Source organism: Silene latifolia, chromosome 9 (assembly GCF_048544455.1).
Source record: "Silene latifolia isolate original U9 population chromosome 9, ASM4854445v1, whole genome shotgun sequence".
NCBI lineage: Eukaryota > Viridiplantae > Streptophyta > Magnoliopsida > Caryophyllales > Caryophyllaceae > Silene > Silene latifolia.
In genome coordinates, this window is record NC_133534.1 from 8,106,423 (window position 1) to 8,122,326 (window position 15,904).

At 37.5% G+C, this 15,904-nt stretch overlaps 2 protein-coding genes across 3 annotated transcripts; both read right to left on the reverse strand.

Moving 5' to 3' along the window:
• Positions 1 to 480: 480 nt before the first annotated feature.
• Positions 481 to 4,559, reverse strand: LOC141602395 (protein DETOXIFICATION 12-like). 2 transcript variants are annotated; one of them, XM_074422691.1, is made up of 7 exons: positions 4,246 to 4,559; positions 2,332 to 2,876; positions 2,020 to 2,106; positions 1,826 to 1,882; positions 1,236 to 1,474; positions 942 to 1,147; positions 481 to 772 (listed from the first exon to the last, which is right to left on the reverse strand). In XM_074422691.1, the coding sequence occupies exons 1-7, from the start codon at positions 4,477 to 4,479 to the stop codon at positions 689 to 691; spliced, it is 1,452 nt and encodes a 483-aa protein (XP_074278792.1). In that variant the 5' UTR covers positions 4,480 to 4,559; the 3' UTR covers positions 481 to 688. The 2 variants fall into 2 exon arrangements, with proteins under 2 accessions (XP_074278792.1, XP_074278793.1); XM_074422692.1 differs by lacking the exon at positions 1,236 to 1,474.
• An 842-nt stretch (positions 4,560 to 5,401) lies between these two features.
• LOC141598972 (ATP synthase subunit beta, mitochondrial) lies at positions 5,402 to 10,242 on the reverse strand. The gene is made up of 9 exons (XM_074418816.1): positions 9,629 to 10,242; positions 8,862 to 8,937; positions 8,686 to 8,774; positions 8,450 to 8,567; positions 8,269 to 8,372; positions 8,024 to 8,182; positions 6,434 to 6,658; positions 5,787 to 6,098; positions 5,402 to 5,675 (listed from the first exon to the last, which is right to left on the reverse strand). The coding sequence occupies exons 1-9, from the start codon at positions 10,100 to 10,102 to the stop codon at positions 5,562 to 5,564; spliced, it is 1,671 nt and encodes a 556-aa protein (XP_074274917.1). The 5' UTR covers positions 10,103 to 10,242; the 3' UTR covers positions 5,402 to 5,561.
• Between the last annotated feature and the right edge of the window lie 5,662 nt (positions 10,243 to 15,904).

A 15,904-nucleotide genomic window follows, 5' to 3' on the forward strand; every position in this document is an offset into this window, starting at 1 on the left:
TCACGTTTGTCAACGCGACTTTTACGCGGTAAATATCTTTAGCTACATATTTGCAAAAATTATAAAAGTTAGATATTTTTAATGTACTCTTAAAGACGAATCAAATAAGATCCCACATGAATATATTTTAACTTATGTATCGAGAGAAAATTGAAGTTGAATGTCCGCTTGTGAATAGTATGTAAAAGAGAAACATGCAAAGTGGAGTTGAATGGAGGGAGTACTAGTTTTGTGTTTTATTATTTGTGGTGGATCACCCCACGTGTCGTTTCTTTACAACGGTGGAGCGAGGGGAGGTTGGCAGGAGAGTTCACCCCGACAGTGCGAAAATCCAAAAAATTTAGTTAAATTATAGTTTTTTTTTTCAAATTTGCCTTATAAAATTACTCGTTCCCTCGCTGAAATTTTTCGCCCCTCCTATCGGAAAATTCTAACTCCGCCACTGTTTTTTTAAAAACTATTTTTATTCGGGCATTTCTCGGGTAATTGGGTAAATAAGTGTATAATAACATCATACAACAAACATACATCTAAATGAGTTTATATGTATTTTTCCTGAGCTTTTCTAAATTTTATTTTATTTATGTTCAAAGAAATAAGCTCAGAAACTTTACAATAAAGCTCATATTAAAATTGGAACGCCATTGACGAACCAAGCCACTTTAATTGATGGACTCCTCACAACAGATCAGTTCAACAATCGTTCATCTACATTTGCTCCGTCGACTACTTTGAAATTTGATTCCGATAATCTTTCCCTTGCTTTGTTTGCCTGTAAAATGACCACCAGATTGAACATCAACTAGAATCGCATAATTTGTCGGGACACTCTTCAAATACATTGGAAATTCGGAATGTTGATGACTTAGTGTTGCATTGCAGGATAGTCTCTGCCCAAAATGTGGTCGAAAGTACTCCGTATATGTTAACAAAAGTCGTACCTGTTTTTCCCAATTTGTGCATCCCGTAATGATGGCTAGAAGCGCAAACTGCACAATAGCACCGCATATGATCCCAATCCATAGACCTCGTCCCCTCATTTGCAACCAAAAGCCTAATATGGCTGAAATCGGAATTCCAATAAGATAGAATGCAGCAAGGTTTACGCCTGCACCTATATGTTGCCATCCACATCCCCTCGCAATTCCTGATATTCCACATTTCCAAAGTCGAGTATTAGCGTTTGATTATATACATCCATTAAGAAAGTACATCAAATTGTTGGAAATGCCTACCTGAAAGACCACCTTGTAGACTGTCCAATATAACATTGACGCAAACCAACGGTGCCAGGGTAGTGACATAATCAATGACTTCCTTTTCGCTGCTAAAACAATATCCGAAAACTCTCCGTGTGCCAAATAAGACTGAGCTCACTATAAGGCCATTAGCTGCCGCGAAAATCATGGCTGCGCCTGCAGCTGTACGAGCCCGTTGTGAGTTCCCTGCCCCAAGTTCGTTTGAGACCCTTGTACTGTTTACACACAGTTAATTATACACCCCGAGGAAAAAAAAAAATCAGCTGCGAAAGTAAATCATATCGTTTAAAACGAAGGGTCGTCCCATGTTATGTCATATTGGAGTAGTGGTAGCCGGGTTAAACCTTGGAGCTTGCAGAAATGCAGGAGTTGAGAGGTCCCGGGTTCGACTACCAGCTGGGGCGCTGATCACTTGGCCACTGCAGCCCCCAAAGGGGGTGGCTTACATGGTCCATGTGGTAGTGCGGGAATTCATGGGCACAGGGGATTCAACCCCCTCGTCATCAAAAAAAAAAATTGATACACAGTTGAAAAGAAAAGAGCGAGAGAACAGGTAAGGAAAGTACCTTGCAGCAGCACCTATTCCATACGGCATTGAGAATAACGTTGAGGTGGTTGTTAAGCTATTCGAGCAAGAAACAAGTATAGAAAGATTTAGCACTACCGTTCAAATTCTTTATCGAAACAGAAAAATGGTTTTTTTTTTTTTTTTTTTTTTTTGCAATGTCATTTGGTAAAGTAAGTGAAAAAGAAACATTACCATACAGAAAGAACGGAAGTCTCGAGTTCAGGATTTGGTAGTAGCCCTGATAGCAAGATCTGCAACTCTAATGACCACCACCCTAAACTATATGCATACAAATGAATAACAAGTTAGAAAAAAAAAAAGTCATTTTTCGATATGAGAACACAATCATAGAGCCAGTGGTGGAGCTAGGAGGGTAGCAGGGGCGCTCGCCCCAGCTGGCAGATGGAAATCGCAAAAAAATTAGTTGAAATTTCCATTTTGAGTTCCCCTTATACCATTACCCGTTGGGTTCAATTCCTGGCTCCGCCACTGCATAGAGCTTACCAAGTCATTGTAGCAGAAGGAATAGCAAATCGAAAAAACTCTGCAATTCCATGGAAAATTTCCATGGACAGTGGAGAGCGAGTAGCTTCACACGAGGGAGAGAATTTCATGAACAAAGCAAGGAAAATGGCATTCAACCAAATACATATACTCATCGAAATAGCAGCTCCGAGGTTTTTAAGACTTGACTTATACACCAACAACCAACAAAGTAGTATATGGATACAGAGACTTGTGCATGAACTTAAAACCATTGGCATCACCAAACTTTGGACTTGAAAATACCGATTAAGAGGTTGGAGAATGGCATAAGCGAAAAGGCCAGGAACAAGGCAGGTCGAGAATCTGCCAGCTTCATGGGCAATTGAAGGGTCTTGTCCTATGAATACAAGGACTTGACCCATGTTAATCCATAAAATGGAGATTGGGATACAAACTAAGGCAAGTGAGAAAATCGCGGTGTATGTTTGTGTTCCGAGTTTCTTGTATTGTTGTGCTCCGTAAGCTTGCCCGCTTATAGTCTCCAATGCGCTTGCCATTCCCATCTGTGAAAAGGGCACAATATTGAAAAATGTTGGCCTCAAATTAGTAACATAAGAATTACAAATCATTTGAAGAAACTGAACCTGAATCATAACACTGGATGTTTTTTTCGATGACCATTATCATCCTCCCTTCAGAAAATGTCGTCTTTCTATTTTGGTTAAATACAGTTGTACTTTTAGCTCGGTTAGCTAGCTTTCTCCTAGTATAAGGGACTCTAGTATTCTCATTTTCGTATTGTAACTGGTTTTCTTTTAATTACATACCATTCATCATTTGTCACACACACAAAAAAAAAAAAAAAAAAAAAAAAAAAAAAAAAAAACAGATGTCTTAGACTAGTCACAAATATAACTAAATAATCTACCGTCAAAGAAGACTTTTAAGGTACCAAATCCAGTCAATTACATAGACGTATGGAAATTGTCAACAAAGATCGATTGGACTAATACACTTTGGTATTCCACAACTACTATCGCATTATCATTATCACAGATTTTCATTTGTAACGTAACCTTTCATCACAAATTTATGACCTCTCACATGATTTAAGTGGGAGAGTGAGTAAAAAAGCAAGTGGAAAAAAGCTTGCAAGACGTCACAAGGGAGACTTATTGCCTTATTGGTTATCGTTATAGATCCTGCCTCAAACTAGGTCTATTGGCAGACCCATCACTCCATCAGTTCGTGTGCAGGTCGGGTTAATAGAATACCGTAAGGTTTTTTTACATGGTATCCTCGTTTTTTTACCCCTCATCTTTTGAAAACATCAGTAATACCCCTAAACTTAATGAAAACTTCTTAAATACCCAAAATGTTCTAATTTGCCTCTAATTTGCCTTTTTTAATGTCTTTTTTATGCACTTTCTATTGATTTTTTGGCGTCAAACTATTATCACAAATTTACGTTTACACAATCTTAAATATATTTTCTTTTCTAAATTTATCCTCCAGAAAAAGAATATAAAATTTAGGTGTATTAATGATGTTTTCTAAAATCTAGAAATACCACATAGAATCAAAACAACACGAGAATACCATGTAGAAAATCCCATACCGTAAACAAATTTTCAGGACTACTCTTAATAACTACGACAATCTTTCATCTTACACAATTGATAATATCACTTTCTCATGACTTCCAACAACTCCTACACCATTTCCTATTTGTGAGGAGTAACTAAAAAGAACTGGTTTAATTACATGAACTATCGAGTCGAGTAGCTTTTATAGAAAGGAAAATGAGTTGGCGTCACCCTCTCACATGCAACAAGTGAGGACCCCTAAAATACTGGGAGCATGTGAAACGATTATTGTGAAGTATATTATTGTGAAACGATTTTATACGAAAAAGAAAGTAAAGAAGGATACCAGGAAACTGTAACCAGTGACAGTAGAGAGGGAAATAGCCAAAGCAGTACTTGATAAATAAAGTTCACCAAGATGACCAGCCATCATCTGTGTAACAACTTGATGTAAATACTGTGATAATAGTACTGCTACCATTGGACCTGCTATATAACTCACTCTTTTCATTTCTTCCAATATTATTATTTTCCTTTTTTTTTCATGGCTTTCTCTCACTAATAGCAGCCCTTCTTCCATTCTCTATCTTTTGTTCAATGTTATTGGTGTGATTTCTAGCTTTAGTTGTTGTGTGATGGGTGTATATTTATATATTGGCTTTGGTTAAAGAATAGGAGCAGGGTCGTCTAATGAATTTGAGATATTATTGTGTGAAATATCGACTTCAGACTATAAGAAGACGGAAATTGAATTACTTAAGTAAATAAAGATACTTATAATTACTTCTTTTCTGAAAAAAAAATGGAGAGGATTCTTAATCGCCTAAACTCCAAGTGAGTAATGTAATTTGTCTGAGTGACAAAAGGACACGATTTGCTGTTTCTTTTAAATTAAATTTTATAACTAAGAATTAAAATACGAATCAAAACAATTATTCAGGCATTTATCGGATTGTGTAACTTTCATATATTTTAAAATTGTTTTTTTTTTCAAAATTGGAAGTCAGATGATAACATCCAGAAAACAAAATGCGACATGTTGGTTCTCAAACGTTATGCTTTGTATTTGTATGTACATAGTTTATCGTATATAACTTCATAATGTTGGACGATATAGAACCCAAATTAACAAAATCGACCCAGATTATCATCATCGACTCAACATCACTATCTACCTGCCCCAAACAAAAACAAGTCTTTTTCAGGTCAATCTCACAATTGGATAAACAAAGTGGTCTCGCAAAAGTAGTTTTACGAAAAGTCCTCTTAGATCATCTTGTCTGTAAATGGAAAGCGAAAACAACCAACCAAATACGATACTCAATAAGAAATTCGAGAATGATATCACGTTAGAACAATAATATACATGTGTTCAAATCGCGTCTCTTGATCCTCTTATTCAAGAAAGAGAGAAAAGGGTAAGGGGTTGTACTAGCTGCTAGCAGGCTAGTCTTCTGCTCCGCTTCAAATGGAACATTACACTAATGTGCAACAGAGACAAATAAGGCAAAATGTAAAATCTCTTGGATCATATGTTCAACTTCAAAAAAATGTTTTTAACACCTGAAGCTGTCAATGCATTGTCAACTTAAAATTATTTTTCGAGATTATCAGTCCGGTTTAAGGGGATGAAAGAAAATGAAACAATACATATCAGTCAGCTTAAGCTGCAGATTCTCTGGCAATCTTCTCAGCCTTGGCGATAACCTCTTCGATTCCACCAACCATATAGAAAGATTGTTCGGAAAGATCATCATACTTGCCATCCAACACACCCTGCACGTTTATTAAGATGATGCACATCGGAATCAGCCCATGAAAACTTCAGCGTGTGGAAAGAAAGACAGATAAACATAATAATAATGGAGTAGATGTGTAATTAGTTACCTGGAAACTTTGGATGCTTTCCTTCAACTCGACGTATTTGCCGGGAGCACCCGTGAAGACTTCAGCAACGTGGAAGGGCTGACTTAAGAATCTTTGAATCTTACGGGCACGGGCAACTGTCAACTTGTCATCTTCACTGAGCTCATCCATACCCAAAATGGCGATAATATCCTGAAGATTCTTGTAGTTCTGAAGAACCTTCTGGACACCACGAGCAGTGTTGTAGTGCTCCTCTCCCAAAATGTGAGGAGAAAGCATACGAGAAGTAGAATCAAGAGGATCGACGGCAGGGTAGATACCCAACTCAGAAATCTGCTCAAAAACATAAAAATAAGAAATCAAAATCAAAACTGAACTGCAGTGGGCAGTGGAACTGTGCATATTATTATTAAACTAATTTTAGGGAGAGGAGGTCTTTGTATGAGACCATTATATCAAATCACAAGCAAACATATAATCCCCATCTCTGTTGTATCATCTGTCGTGTGTAACGGGTGGAGGGCATTGGAATAAAAAGGGGAAAGGGATGAGTCCAACTACAAAGGTGAGGATAGGGATTTCATAGGCGACATGACATTATTAAAGTGATCTTACATGTAAGCAAGTCTTTCCTAACACGAAGACTATTATTCTTTTGCTAAAATTACCTGTCGGGATAGCACAGTTGTGGCATCCAAGTGAGCAAAAGTTGTGGCTGGGGCAGGATCTGTCAAGTCATCAGCAGGCACATAGATGGCTTGCACAGAAGTGATGGAACCCTTCTTGGTGGTAGTAATACGCTCCTGAAGACCTCCAAGATCAGTAGCCAAGGTTGGTTGGTAACCCACGGCAGAGGGAATACGTCCAAGCAAAGCAGACACCTCAGAGTTAGCCTGGAGTTTACAATTACAATTTAGCACGAATTAGAAAATCACAACAAAAGATTGTAATTCAATTTCTCATTTACTAACACAATAACAGACTCATCACTCAACTAGCATAACATACTCATATCCCAGTTCGCATAAGGCAATGGTGGTATGGGATAATGAACATGCACCCTTAGGTATTGATATTATGCAAGTGTTTCATACTATCAAGTATCAAGCATGTTTGACCTAAAAAACACTTCCTCTTATAAGTCCCATAATGACCTGATGATCCCACTATATCTTCGGATAACCTGTTCGAATTAAAAAAAACTACTTAGTTTATGCACCACTAATTCTACCAAATCAACAATTAACATTCCCATTACCAACATTAGCCCTTACCCACACACCCATCAGCACCACCCTAAAAACGGCAACCTCCCCATCCCAATCGACCTCATCCCAGATATCTAATATACAAATCTTTCCTCCACACATCCTACATTCAACCAAAATTCACTCCTCCTGCAAACAGAAACTCAGGTCTGCTTCCTCCCCCATCCTATCTCCGACCAACTTTATCCGTCCGGCTCCTTCCCACCCCACCCCAGGTTTCCCTGCTGTTTTCTTTGAAAAACGCAGCACAAACTGCATATCCCCCATAGCAAAGCCAAGATAACCTCCCCTACCTCTGCCCTCCTTGATCTGTGATATTGTGAGGATGGTGTGCTGTGCGAGTGGAAGGATTATAGACTCGTGAGCAGTGGAGGTACGTAGTACAGGTAATGGGCATTAAACGTTGGGGTGGTAGGGATATAATATCGGTAAAGCTGTACAAAGAGTTAATAGTTCAGTGATCAGTCACCCTGCCTTTGTTGGTTCTATTATATTCCCTGCTAAAATGTGTCAAAAAGAGCTGGTAACCAAGGTACAAGCCAGGGAGTATTTATTGATCTTCAGCTTTGACTAATTAATGATGATTATCATCAGGCTGATGCTCAATAAGTCCAGAACAATACTGGAAGTCCCTTAGGCCTTAACATCTGCCAGCTCTTCCTCTCTGACTGACAAAAAAATGTCATTGGGGTAGGAAACAGGAAATCAACCCGTAACAAAATCACATTTCATTTACAACACTAACTTCCTCTTCAACAAATGCGACCAACATTTCAATCTGAAGCTGGAGGAGGAAGGGTACATAGGAAATGCAGATATAAAACTGTGAGGCGGAAATGCTAAAATCCCAACTTCTGTCATTACTTGAAAGGAACAAGACAGACCATTGTTGGCCTATAAAATCTAATGTAATTCAGCATGCTTTACAAAAGCCATTAACACGAGAAATGCTCAAGGAGTTGAGAAAACAAAACATGGGAAGAGTCATACTTGGGTGAAACGGAAAATGTTGTCGATGAAGAGTAGCACGTCTTGTCCTTCAGCGTCACGGAAGTGCTCCGCGACAGTCAAACCAGTAAGACCAACACGGGCACGAGCACCTGGGGGCTCATTCATTTGTCCGTAGACAAGAGCACATTTACTGTCAGCCTGAGACGAGAATCAGCATTTCCAGCGTCAGAAATTACTCTCTAGGCAACAAATACAATCAGTCAGACTCTGTAGAAGTACCAAACCTGTTGGTCACCTAGCTTGATGACACCACTTTCAATCATTTCTCTGTACAAGTCATTACCCTCACGTGTGCGCTCACCAACACCAGCAAACACGGAGAAACCACCTAATCATGACACAAGACATCAGAAGCAACTAAAAGACAGCGTTTGCAATTAAAAAAAAGCCATCAGTTACGCATACCATGAGCCTTGGCAACATTGTTAATCAGCTCCATAATAAGCACAGTCTTCCCGACACCAGCACCTCCGAAAAGACCAATCTTTCCTCCTCTTTGGTATGGAGCCAAAAGATCGACAACCTACATAAGCAACGATCAATTTATCAGCTGAGACAACAAGAGCATTTATTTAGCAACAATCTTTAAAATATCAAGTTTAAAACAATCGCCTTCAAACTAGTAAATAGCCACAACATACCTTAATTCCAGTAACAAGGATCTGCTGGTCAGTAGCTTGATCTACGAAAGAAGGGGCCTCTCTATGGATGGGCAGAGAGTGGTCGGTCTCTGTACGATTCACATAAATGTCAAATTAAGAGTAATAGTAGTTACAAACACTAACGTCAGAGAACTATAATCAGGCCGTCCACTTACTAAGTTCTCCTCTGTGGTCAATTGGCTCTCCAATGACATTCATAATACGACCAAGGGTAGCTCTTCCCACAGGAATCTATCCAAATACATGTACAATTTAGAAAATACATCACATTGACTAAATACAAAATAAAAATAAAAATAAAATCATGACCACTGAACAGTACACACTATATCCTTCCATACAACAGTTAAAACAGAGATTCAACAGAAGCTATCGTTTAACAATTTCACATTCAACTGGCATTCCACGACTTAAAATTCATGATCAGCAACATAAAAATTCAAAGAAAACTGTCGTTTGACAAGTTTACATTCAATTGACATTTCTGGAACCCTTGACATCCTGACATTTTAAAGTTTAAACAACTATGTAACACAAAAAGTCAACGGGCACTGTCATTTGTCAATCTCACATTCATCCATCATTTCTAAAACAACCACCCTTCAAATTCCGACAATCTAAAATACCAAATAAATCCAACTATTTAACAAATAAATTCAACATCCAACATTCATCTGACATTTCTATTACAACCACCATCAAATTCACCCCAGACTAAACAAATACGCCACCAAATCGGAATCTTCGAGAAGACTCAATTCAATTGACCGAATCAACACATAAAATGCAACTTTTCAGATCTAACAAACACGAAATCATCAAACTTTTAAGTAAACACAAGATCGCAACTTTTCAGATCTAACAATCGAAAAAAATCTAAATTCCACAAATCACAACAACCAATCGAAAAGAAACAACATACAGTGATTGGAGATCCGGTATTCAAAACACCTTGACCGCGAACCAAACCTTCAGTACCATCCATAGCAATGGTCCGAACCATATTCTCGCCCAAATGCTGAGCAACTTCAAGTACCAATCTAGTCTCATTATCCAACACTTCTAACGCAGTCAAAATGGGAGGTAATCCTTCATCGAACCTAACATCAACCACCGCACCGATCACCTGACACACTTTCCCAACAGATCCTTTTCCGGTGAACTCATCGGTGATCTTTCCGCCGACGAAATCGGCGGACTTTAACGCCGACGACGGTGGTGGTGGGGTTGCGGCGGCGGCGGAGGAGGTGGAGTATGCAGCTGCGCGGTTTAGGAGGTATCCGTGTGGTGAGGCGCGTGAGATGGTGGATTTGGAGGTTGTGGTAGTGGTGGATGGGCGGGGTGCACGGCGGAGCGTGTGGCGGAGGAGAGATGGGAGAAGTTTACGAGACGCCATTGATTGTGAAAATGGAGAATGGAGAGTGGAAAAGAGGGATTTAGGGTTTGATGGGGAAATGGGGATATAAAGCGAGTGACGTGAGGGGAGTGTTCCTCAGATTTGTTTTTTATTTTTTGTGTTTTCTTTTTTAATAATATGGAGACATTTGGGTTTTGATCCGTGAGTTTGTAATTTGTTGTGGAAGTGGATCAAAGTCATCAAAAAATGTCTCATTTAGCAAATTTAGAGAGTAAATTATATTTTGTTTTGCCAATTTTAGAAAATTTAGTTTTGTATACAACACAAATATATAAAAATATTTACTAGCAAAGTGAAGTTGGAGGCTTATAAGAAATGAAAAATCATAATTTGGTCGAGTCTTAAAGGACAAATATTTTATGATAACTTTGTTTTGGGAGGCTAAATTATCAACAAAAAACAATTTTACTCTAGAAATATTCATTATCAGCAAGGGATTTACATCGAAAAAACTCTTGAAGTTGGAGGATTGTTGGAAATTTGGAATGGAACTTAAACTCGGTATGTTACTGTGGGTTTAAGGGCTGTAATATAATACTCCCTCCTATTCTAAATAACTCTCCCTATTTCTTTTTTCGTCTATTCACAATACTCTCCCTATTTCCTTATTTGGCAAACTTTTATACTTATTTTAATCACCCCACCGCACAACAATACCCCACAATACTCATACTTTATCTTATTTTAATCACTTTACCCCACAACAATCCTTATTTTAATCACCTTCTCCCACAACAATACTTATTTTAATCACACAATACCTTCCCTCTCTCCAATCTCCTACCTCACTCCAATACTTTATCATATAATACTACCCTCCCTTAATTCTCGTGCCCTCCATGAAAGGGGAGAGTTATGTAGAATAGGAGGGAGTAAGTTATTTTCTATACCTCCTGAGGAAGGTGAAGGTATGTGTGTCAATGACCTTACCCATTAGGAGTCCAAAGTTGGGATACTCGGAAAAAACAAGAAATACAAAATTGGGCTGCTGGTTTTTAGATTCATGAAACCCTTAAAATATCAATATCTTTTCGGCCTGTAAAGACTTATACAGAAACCGCATCATTCGAGAAATGATAGTTTTTCGACTTGAAATGCATATTATCTCATCCACCAAGGTAAGACAAGTGTAAATATGTTCATATTTTAGAATAGGATTATATCTCGAAAGCCACTTTTCTCTTTCAAATATCTCACTACAATTGGAGATCGAGTTGTTCCAAACATAAATAATTTACTACAAAGAGGTATATGTGCATGTAAATGTCATGTGTAACTTCTGCCTCATACAGCTCCTAAAGGGATAGCTAATGTGGAAAAGAATATGAAACAATGGAACATTTAATCCTAAGTGAAAAAGAAATTGCACAGTGTGGAAATTTTCCAATAAAATAAGGACGCATGGCGTCCTGGATTGGCTAGATGAATACTCATAAAGGCCTTCAATAATAGATGTTATCAAGATAAACATAGACGTAGCCATCGACGAGGGTGATTGGAGGGTTTAGGAGTAGTGATCGGAAATTGGTATGGTGTTGAGTTACCACGTGCTCGATAATAAGAATTAGGATTTGGAGACAACGTTGTCGAGATAGAAATAAAAGCCATTTGTTTCAGCTTGGAAATCAGCAAGGAAATATGGTTAATCGATGAATATTATAAAAGAATCAGATTATCTCCAACTTATCAATATGTCGAATAGGGACTAGTGGACGACACTAACCATTCTTATATTAGTATACCATTGAAGGAGATAATTAAAGATTGTTTATGTGTGTTTTAGCTTAAGAATATTCCACATGTTCATAGAGTTGGTAACAGTGCAAAAGTGCAGCTCGTGAGCTTGTCGTCCCATGTTTGAATTTTAGGAAAGTGGGGTGTAACACTTGTAAGTGTGTAACGTATACCCATACTCGTTTGTGGTAATAATTTGTAATGATATATCAATATAAATACCGTTTGAGGTGTTTATTAAAAAAAATGTATACTGATACGTTTTTTTTTCAAAATGTTTGTAAATTCATGAGATCAAGTGTTACTTTGTTTGCCTTCTTTGTTTGTTGTTTCATAACATAAGCTTTGTTAGTCTTCTTTGTTTGTATTTAATCTTTGTGTGTCGAGTGTGATGATCGTGAATAGAAATCGACATACGTCGTCTTGAGACTTGAGAAGTGTGCTAGTGGGGCGATCCATTACTAGCACGCACCCTTTGTTCTTTTTTTTGGTAAAATGTGAGTAATTATATATAAATGAAGTTCAATAAAAAGAAAACTATACATCATATTCCAATCACTGGTAGCCAACATATCAAATCTATGTTAGTTATCTAGCTTACACAAGAACTTTTGATCCTTATTACTTATAGGAAAAACAATTTTACTATGAATTATATTTCTAATGACGCTAATTATACCATTACCCATCTTCATAAGGTGATCAATATGTGAATGCACTCGACAATTGTTCTTCTGCCACCACAGGTAGTACAAGCAACAAGTTATCACAAGAGAGTACAATTTTCACTTTATTTTTGTACCAGTTTTCCTAATAATATTTGTATGTAACAGAGAGGTTAGTATGACACCATTGGCTCGCACATACTTGAGCATGCACTCTCCTACTATATGCACATTCAAAAAATATATGCGAATGAATTTATGAGTCATTCCCACGTAAGACACAAAGGTAATGAGGACAATAACCAATCCTGAACAGTTTTTCCTTGACATTAAATGAATTATGCTCAGCTAACCAAGTAATCATCAAGTACTTAGGCACATTCTAATTACTCCAAACAATTTCATACTAGTTACACTTAGGAAGTTTATTTCTCCTCCATTCATAGCCTGAAGTGATATCATATCCCTTATCTTTAGCTAACCAAACGCCGTTCTGGAAGCCCGATGTATAACATTCCTTGGCCTTACATATTTTTTCCAATACCGAGAAGATTAAGTGGAATGCAGGTAATGTTGCGTGTCATGCTTTCCCTTTGTATATACCATTAACCCATTTCACCCACGACCTGTCAGGCTGATTCTAGATCCAATTAACCAATTTAGCAATAAGTGCTTTGTTCCAGATTTCAGTGTCCCTTATTCCCATACCCCATTCTTCTATTGTATGAAAAATCTTCCTCCAAGTGACTCAAGGGACCTTATAATATTTTGTTACGCCAGTCCACAAGAAATTCCTAAATACTCCCTTTATTTTCATGATCACAACCTCAGGCAGTATGAACATTGCTAACTAATAGATATGTAATGTGATTAGGCCAATACTAATAGGAGCAACTCTATTTTCATAAGGCAACTTCCTATTACCAATGCCTCTAATTCTGTTCAGTATCTTTTGCATGAGGACATTACATTCTTGTTTATTCAATTTGTCAGCTTTTACTGGGATTCCAAGGTACCTAAATGACATAGTGCCTTCCTTGGACCCTGAAACCCCGAGAATATATGTTTTCATGTCTTTCTTAACTCCCTTAAAATAGACATCAGATTTTACAGTATTCATTCTCAAACCAGAAGAAATGGATGAGAAAACTTTCAGGAGAAACATAATTGATTGTGATCATCAGCAAACAACATGTTGTTCAATTTAAAGTTTTTACAGAGAGGATGGTAGTGTAAGGTACTCCATACACATGACAAAGGGAATGGGTGATATGGGATCTCTCTATCTGAGTCCACTTTAACCTTTAAAATAACCAAATTAGCTACCATTCAATGTTAAGGTAAAGTTATGACTTGTAACATACACTATGACCATTCCCCTAAACTTGTGAGGAATTTTCATACCCTGCATCATTTGGTCCACAAATTTTCATTCCAGACTATCATAGACTTTTTTGTAAATCCAATTTAAATAAGCACTTTGGAGACATTTTTCCCATTGTATAGTCTTACTATGACATTTTATAGAATATATCTTCATGTGACAAATATATGGGTGTTCTCCGGTCTGAAACTGGACCAGACCGGATAACCATGTACCCCAAAACTGGTGACCGGATAGGAGGGGACCCGGACCGGAACACTTTAGGTCCGATTTTTTTGGGGTTTAGACCGGACCGGTACTACTTTACGAGCTAAATTGAGTTTTTTTAATGTGGACCGGACCAGAGACTGGTCACCATATTTTTAGGGACCCAAAGACCGGACTGGCATGTATCCGATCTGGACCAGACCAGACTGGCTGGTCCGAGTCGTTCCGCTTTATAGGTCCGGACGACTTTTTGTTCACCCCTAGACAATGCACCCTGGTTATGACTTATGATGTGAGGGAGGACTTCAGCCAACCTTTTACACAACAGTTTAGACACAATATTGTAACGTGCAAAATGCCTGTATTGTTTTACATTCACTATCCTATCAACTTGGATAAAGGATATAAAGGTAGCATTAACCTATTAAGCAACTTCTTTATGTCAAAGAAATCAAACATAATCAGGCACATATCTTCACCAACTATGCCCCATGCATATTTGAAGAACTTACTTATATATTCATTTGGACTTGGGTTGTCATTGAAAAAATCATATAGGGTCTTTTTTTTATCTCATCCCAGTGACAGACCTGTTAAGAATAGTCCCATGGTCCTCATTAGAACATCTTCATTTCCTGACAATATGAACATAAACATTTTCTGTCTGCTCAGAACTTCCTATAAGGGATTTATAATAATCCTCAAATGCATTCTAAATTTGGTCTCCCGTACTACATATTTTCACATGCTGATCTTTAATTTGAATCATTTTCTTTTGCATCCATCTTTTCCTGATAGCACCATGAAACAAGGTAGTGTTGTTATCCCCTTTGTCTATCCATGACATCTTTACTTTTTAGATAAGAAGCTAATCTCTAGCCATACTTAACTCCGAAACAGTTTTTGTAGCTTCTATTTCTCGAAGAATAAGATATTTACATTATTGAGTATGCCTTATTCTTTTTTGTATTGTTATCGAAATAAATTGTTGTAGTGGAGGCATTATTCTCAATATCAGGAAAATAGTTCTTATTTAGATATTTAAAAACATGCTTTAAAATCTTTGGTTTCTTAACAAGCCTAAACATGTTAGCACCTCTATAATCATCACCCCAACTCTTATTAAATTGATCCACAAAATCCTCAGCTTGGCTCCCGATATTAGAATATTTAAAACTCCTCGTATGATTCCCCATCTGGTTGGAGCTCCCAGAAGTGTATGGAGTATGGTCAATCAGCTATTGTGGATGAAAATGAGCAGCCATGTCAGAGGATTCAGTAGTCCATTCTTGATTAACTAAGAATCAATCAAGTTTACTGTATACTCTCGCTTCAGGCTCTTGTTTATTATTCCCTGTGTAAAGAGAACTACTAACATTAATGTCAGACATCCCACAATAATCCAGACATTGATGAAATACCTCCATATCATTTGGGTGACTTATTTCACTTAGTCTTTCTTCAGCTTTTAGGATACAACTAAAATCCCCAGCTACACCCATGACCCTTCACCGTGAGTAGCAATCTACAAAGACATTTCCACAACTCTTGTATGCCATATGCATTATTAAAAGAATAAAACATGGTAATATGGAATGATTTAATATTAATTCTAGAAATAACTTTCATATGAATAAATTGTGAACTATATAAGCAAGACAATTCACATCATACACCTTTGAATCTCACATTATCCACACTCCACCCTTTTTATATATTTACTATTTGTAGAAAGACTTCATCTCTCACAGAGGTTGAAGTCAATACTAACTACATCCTCGGGTTTAATCT

Coding starts and splice junctions, on each gene's coding strand:
- LOC141602395 (XM_074422691.1), bottom strand. CDS start 4,479: ATGGAAGAAGGGCTGCTATTAGTGAGAGAAAGCCATGAAAAAAAAAGG. Junction 1,883..2,019: donor ACTTCCGTTCTTTCTGTATG/GTAATGTTTCTT, acceptor TTGCTCGAATAG/CTTAACAACCACCTCAACGT. Junction 1,148..1,235: donor TCTACAAGGTGGTCTTTCAG/GTAGGCATTTCC, acceptor GTGGAATATCAG/GAATTGCGAGGGGATGTGGA.
- LOC141598972 (XM_074418816.1), bottom strand. CDS start 10,102: ATGGCGTCTCGTAAACTTCTCCCATCTCTCCTCCGCCACACGCTCCGC. Junction 6,099..6,433: donor CAACTGTGCTATCCCGACAG/GTAATTTTAGCA, acceptor GTTTTTGAGCAG/ATTTCTGAGTTGGGTATCTA. Junction 5,676..5,786: donor AAAGCATCCAAAGTTTCCAG/GTAACTAATTAC, acceptor ATAAACGTGCAG/GGTGTGTTGGATGGCAAGTA.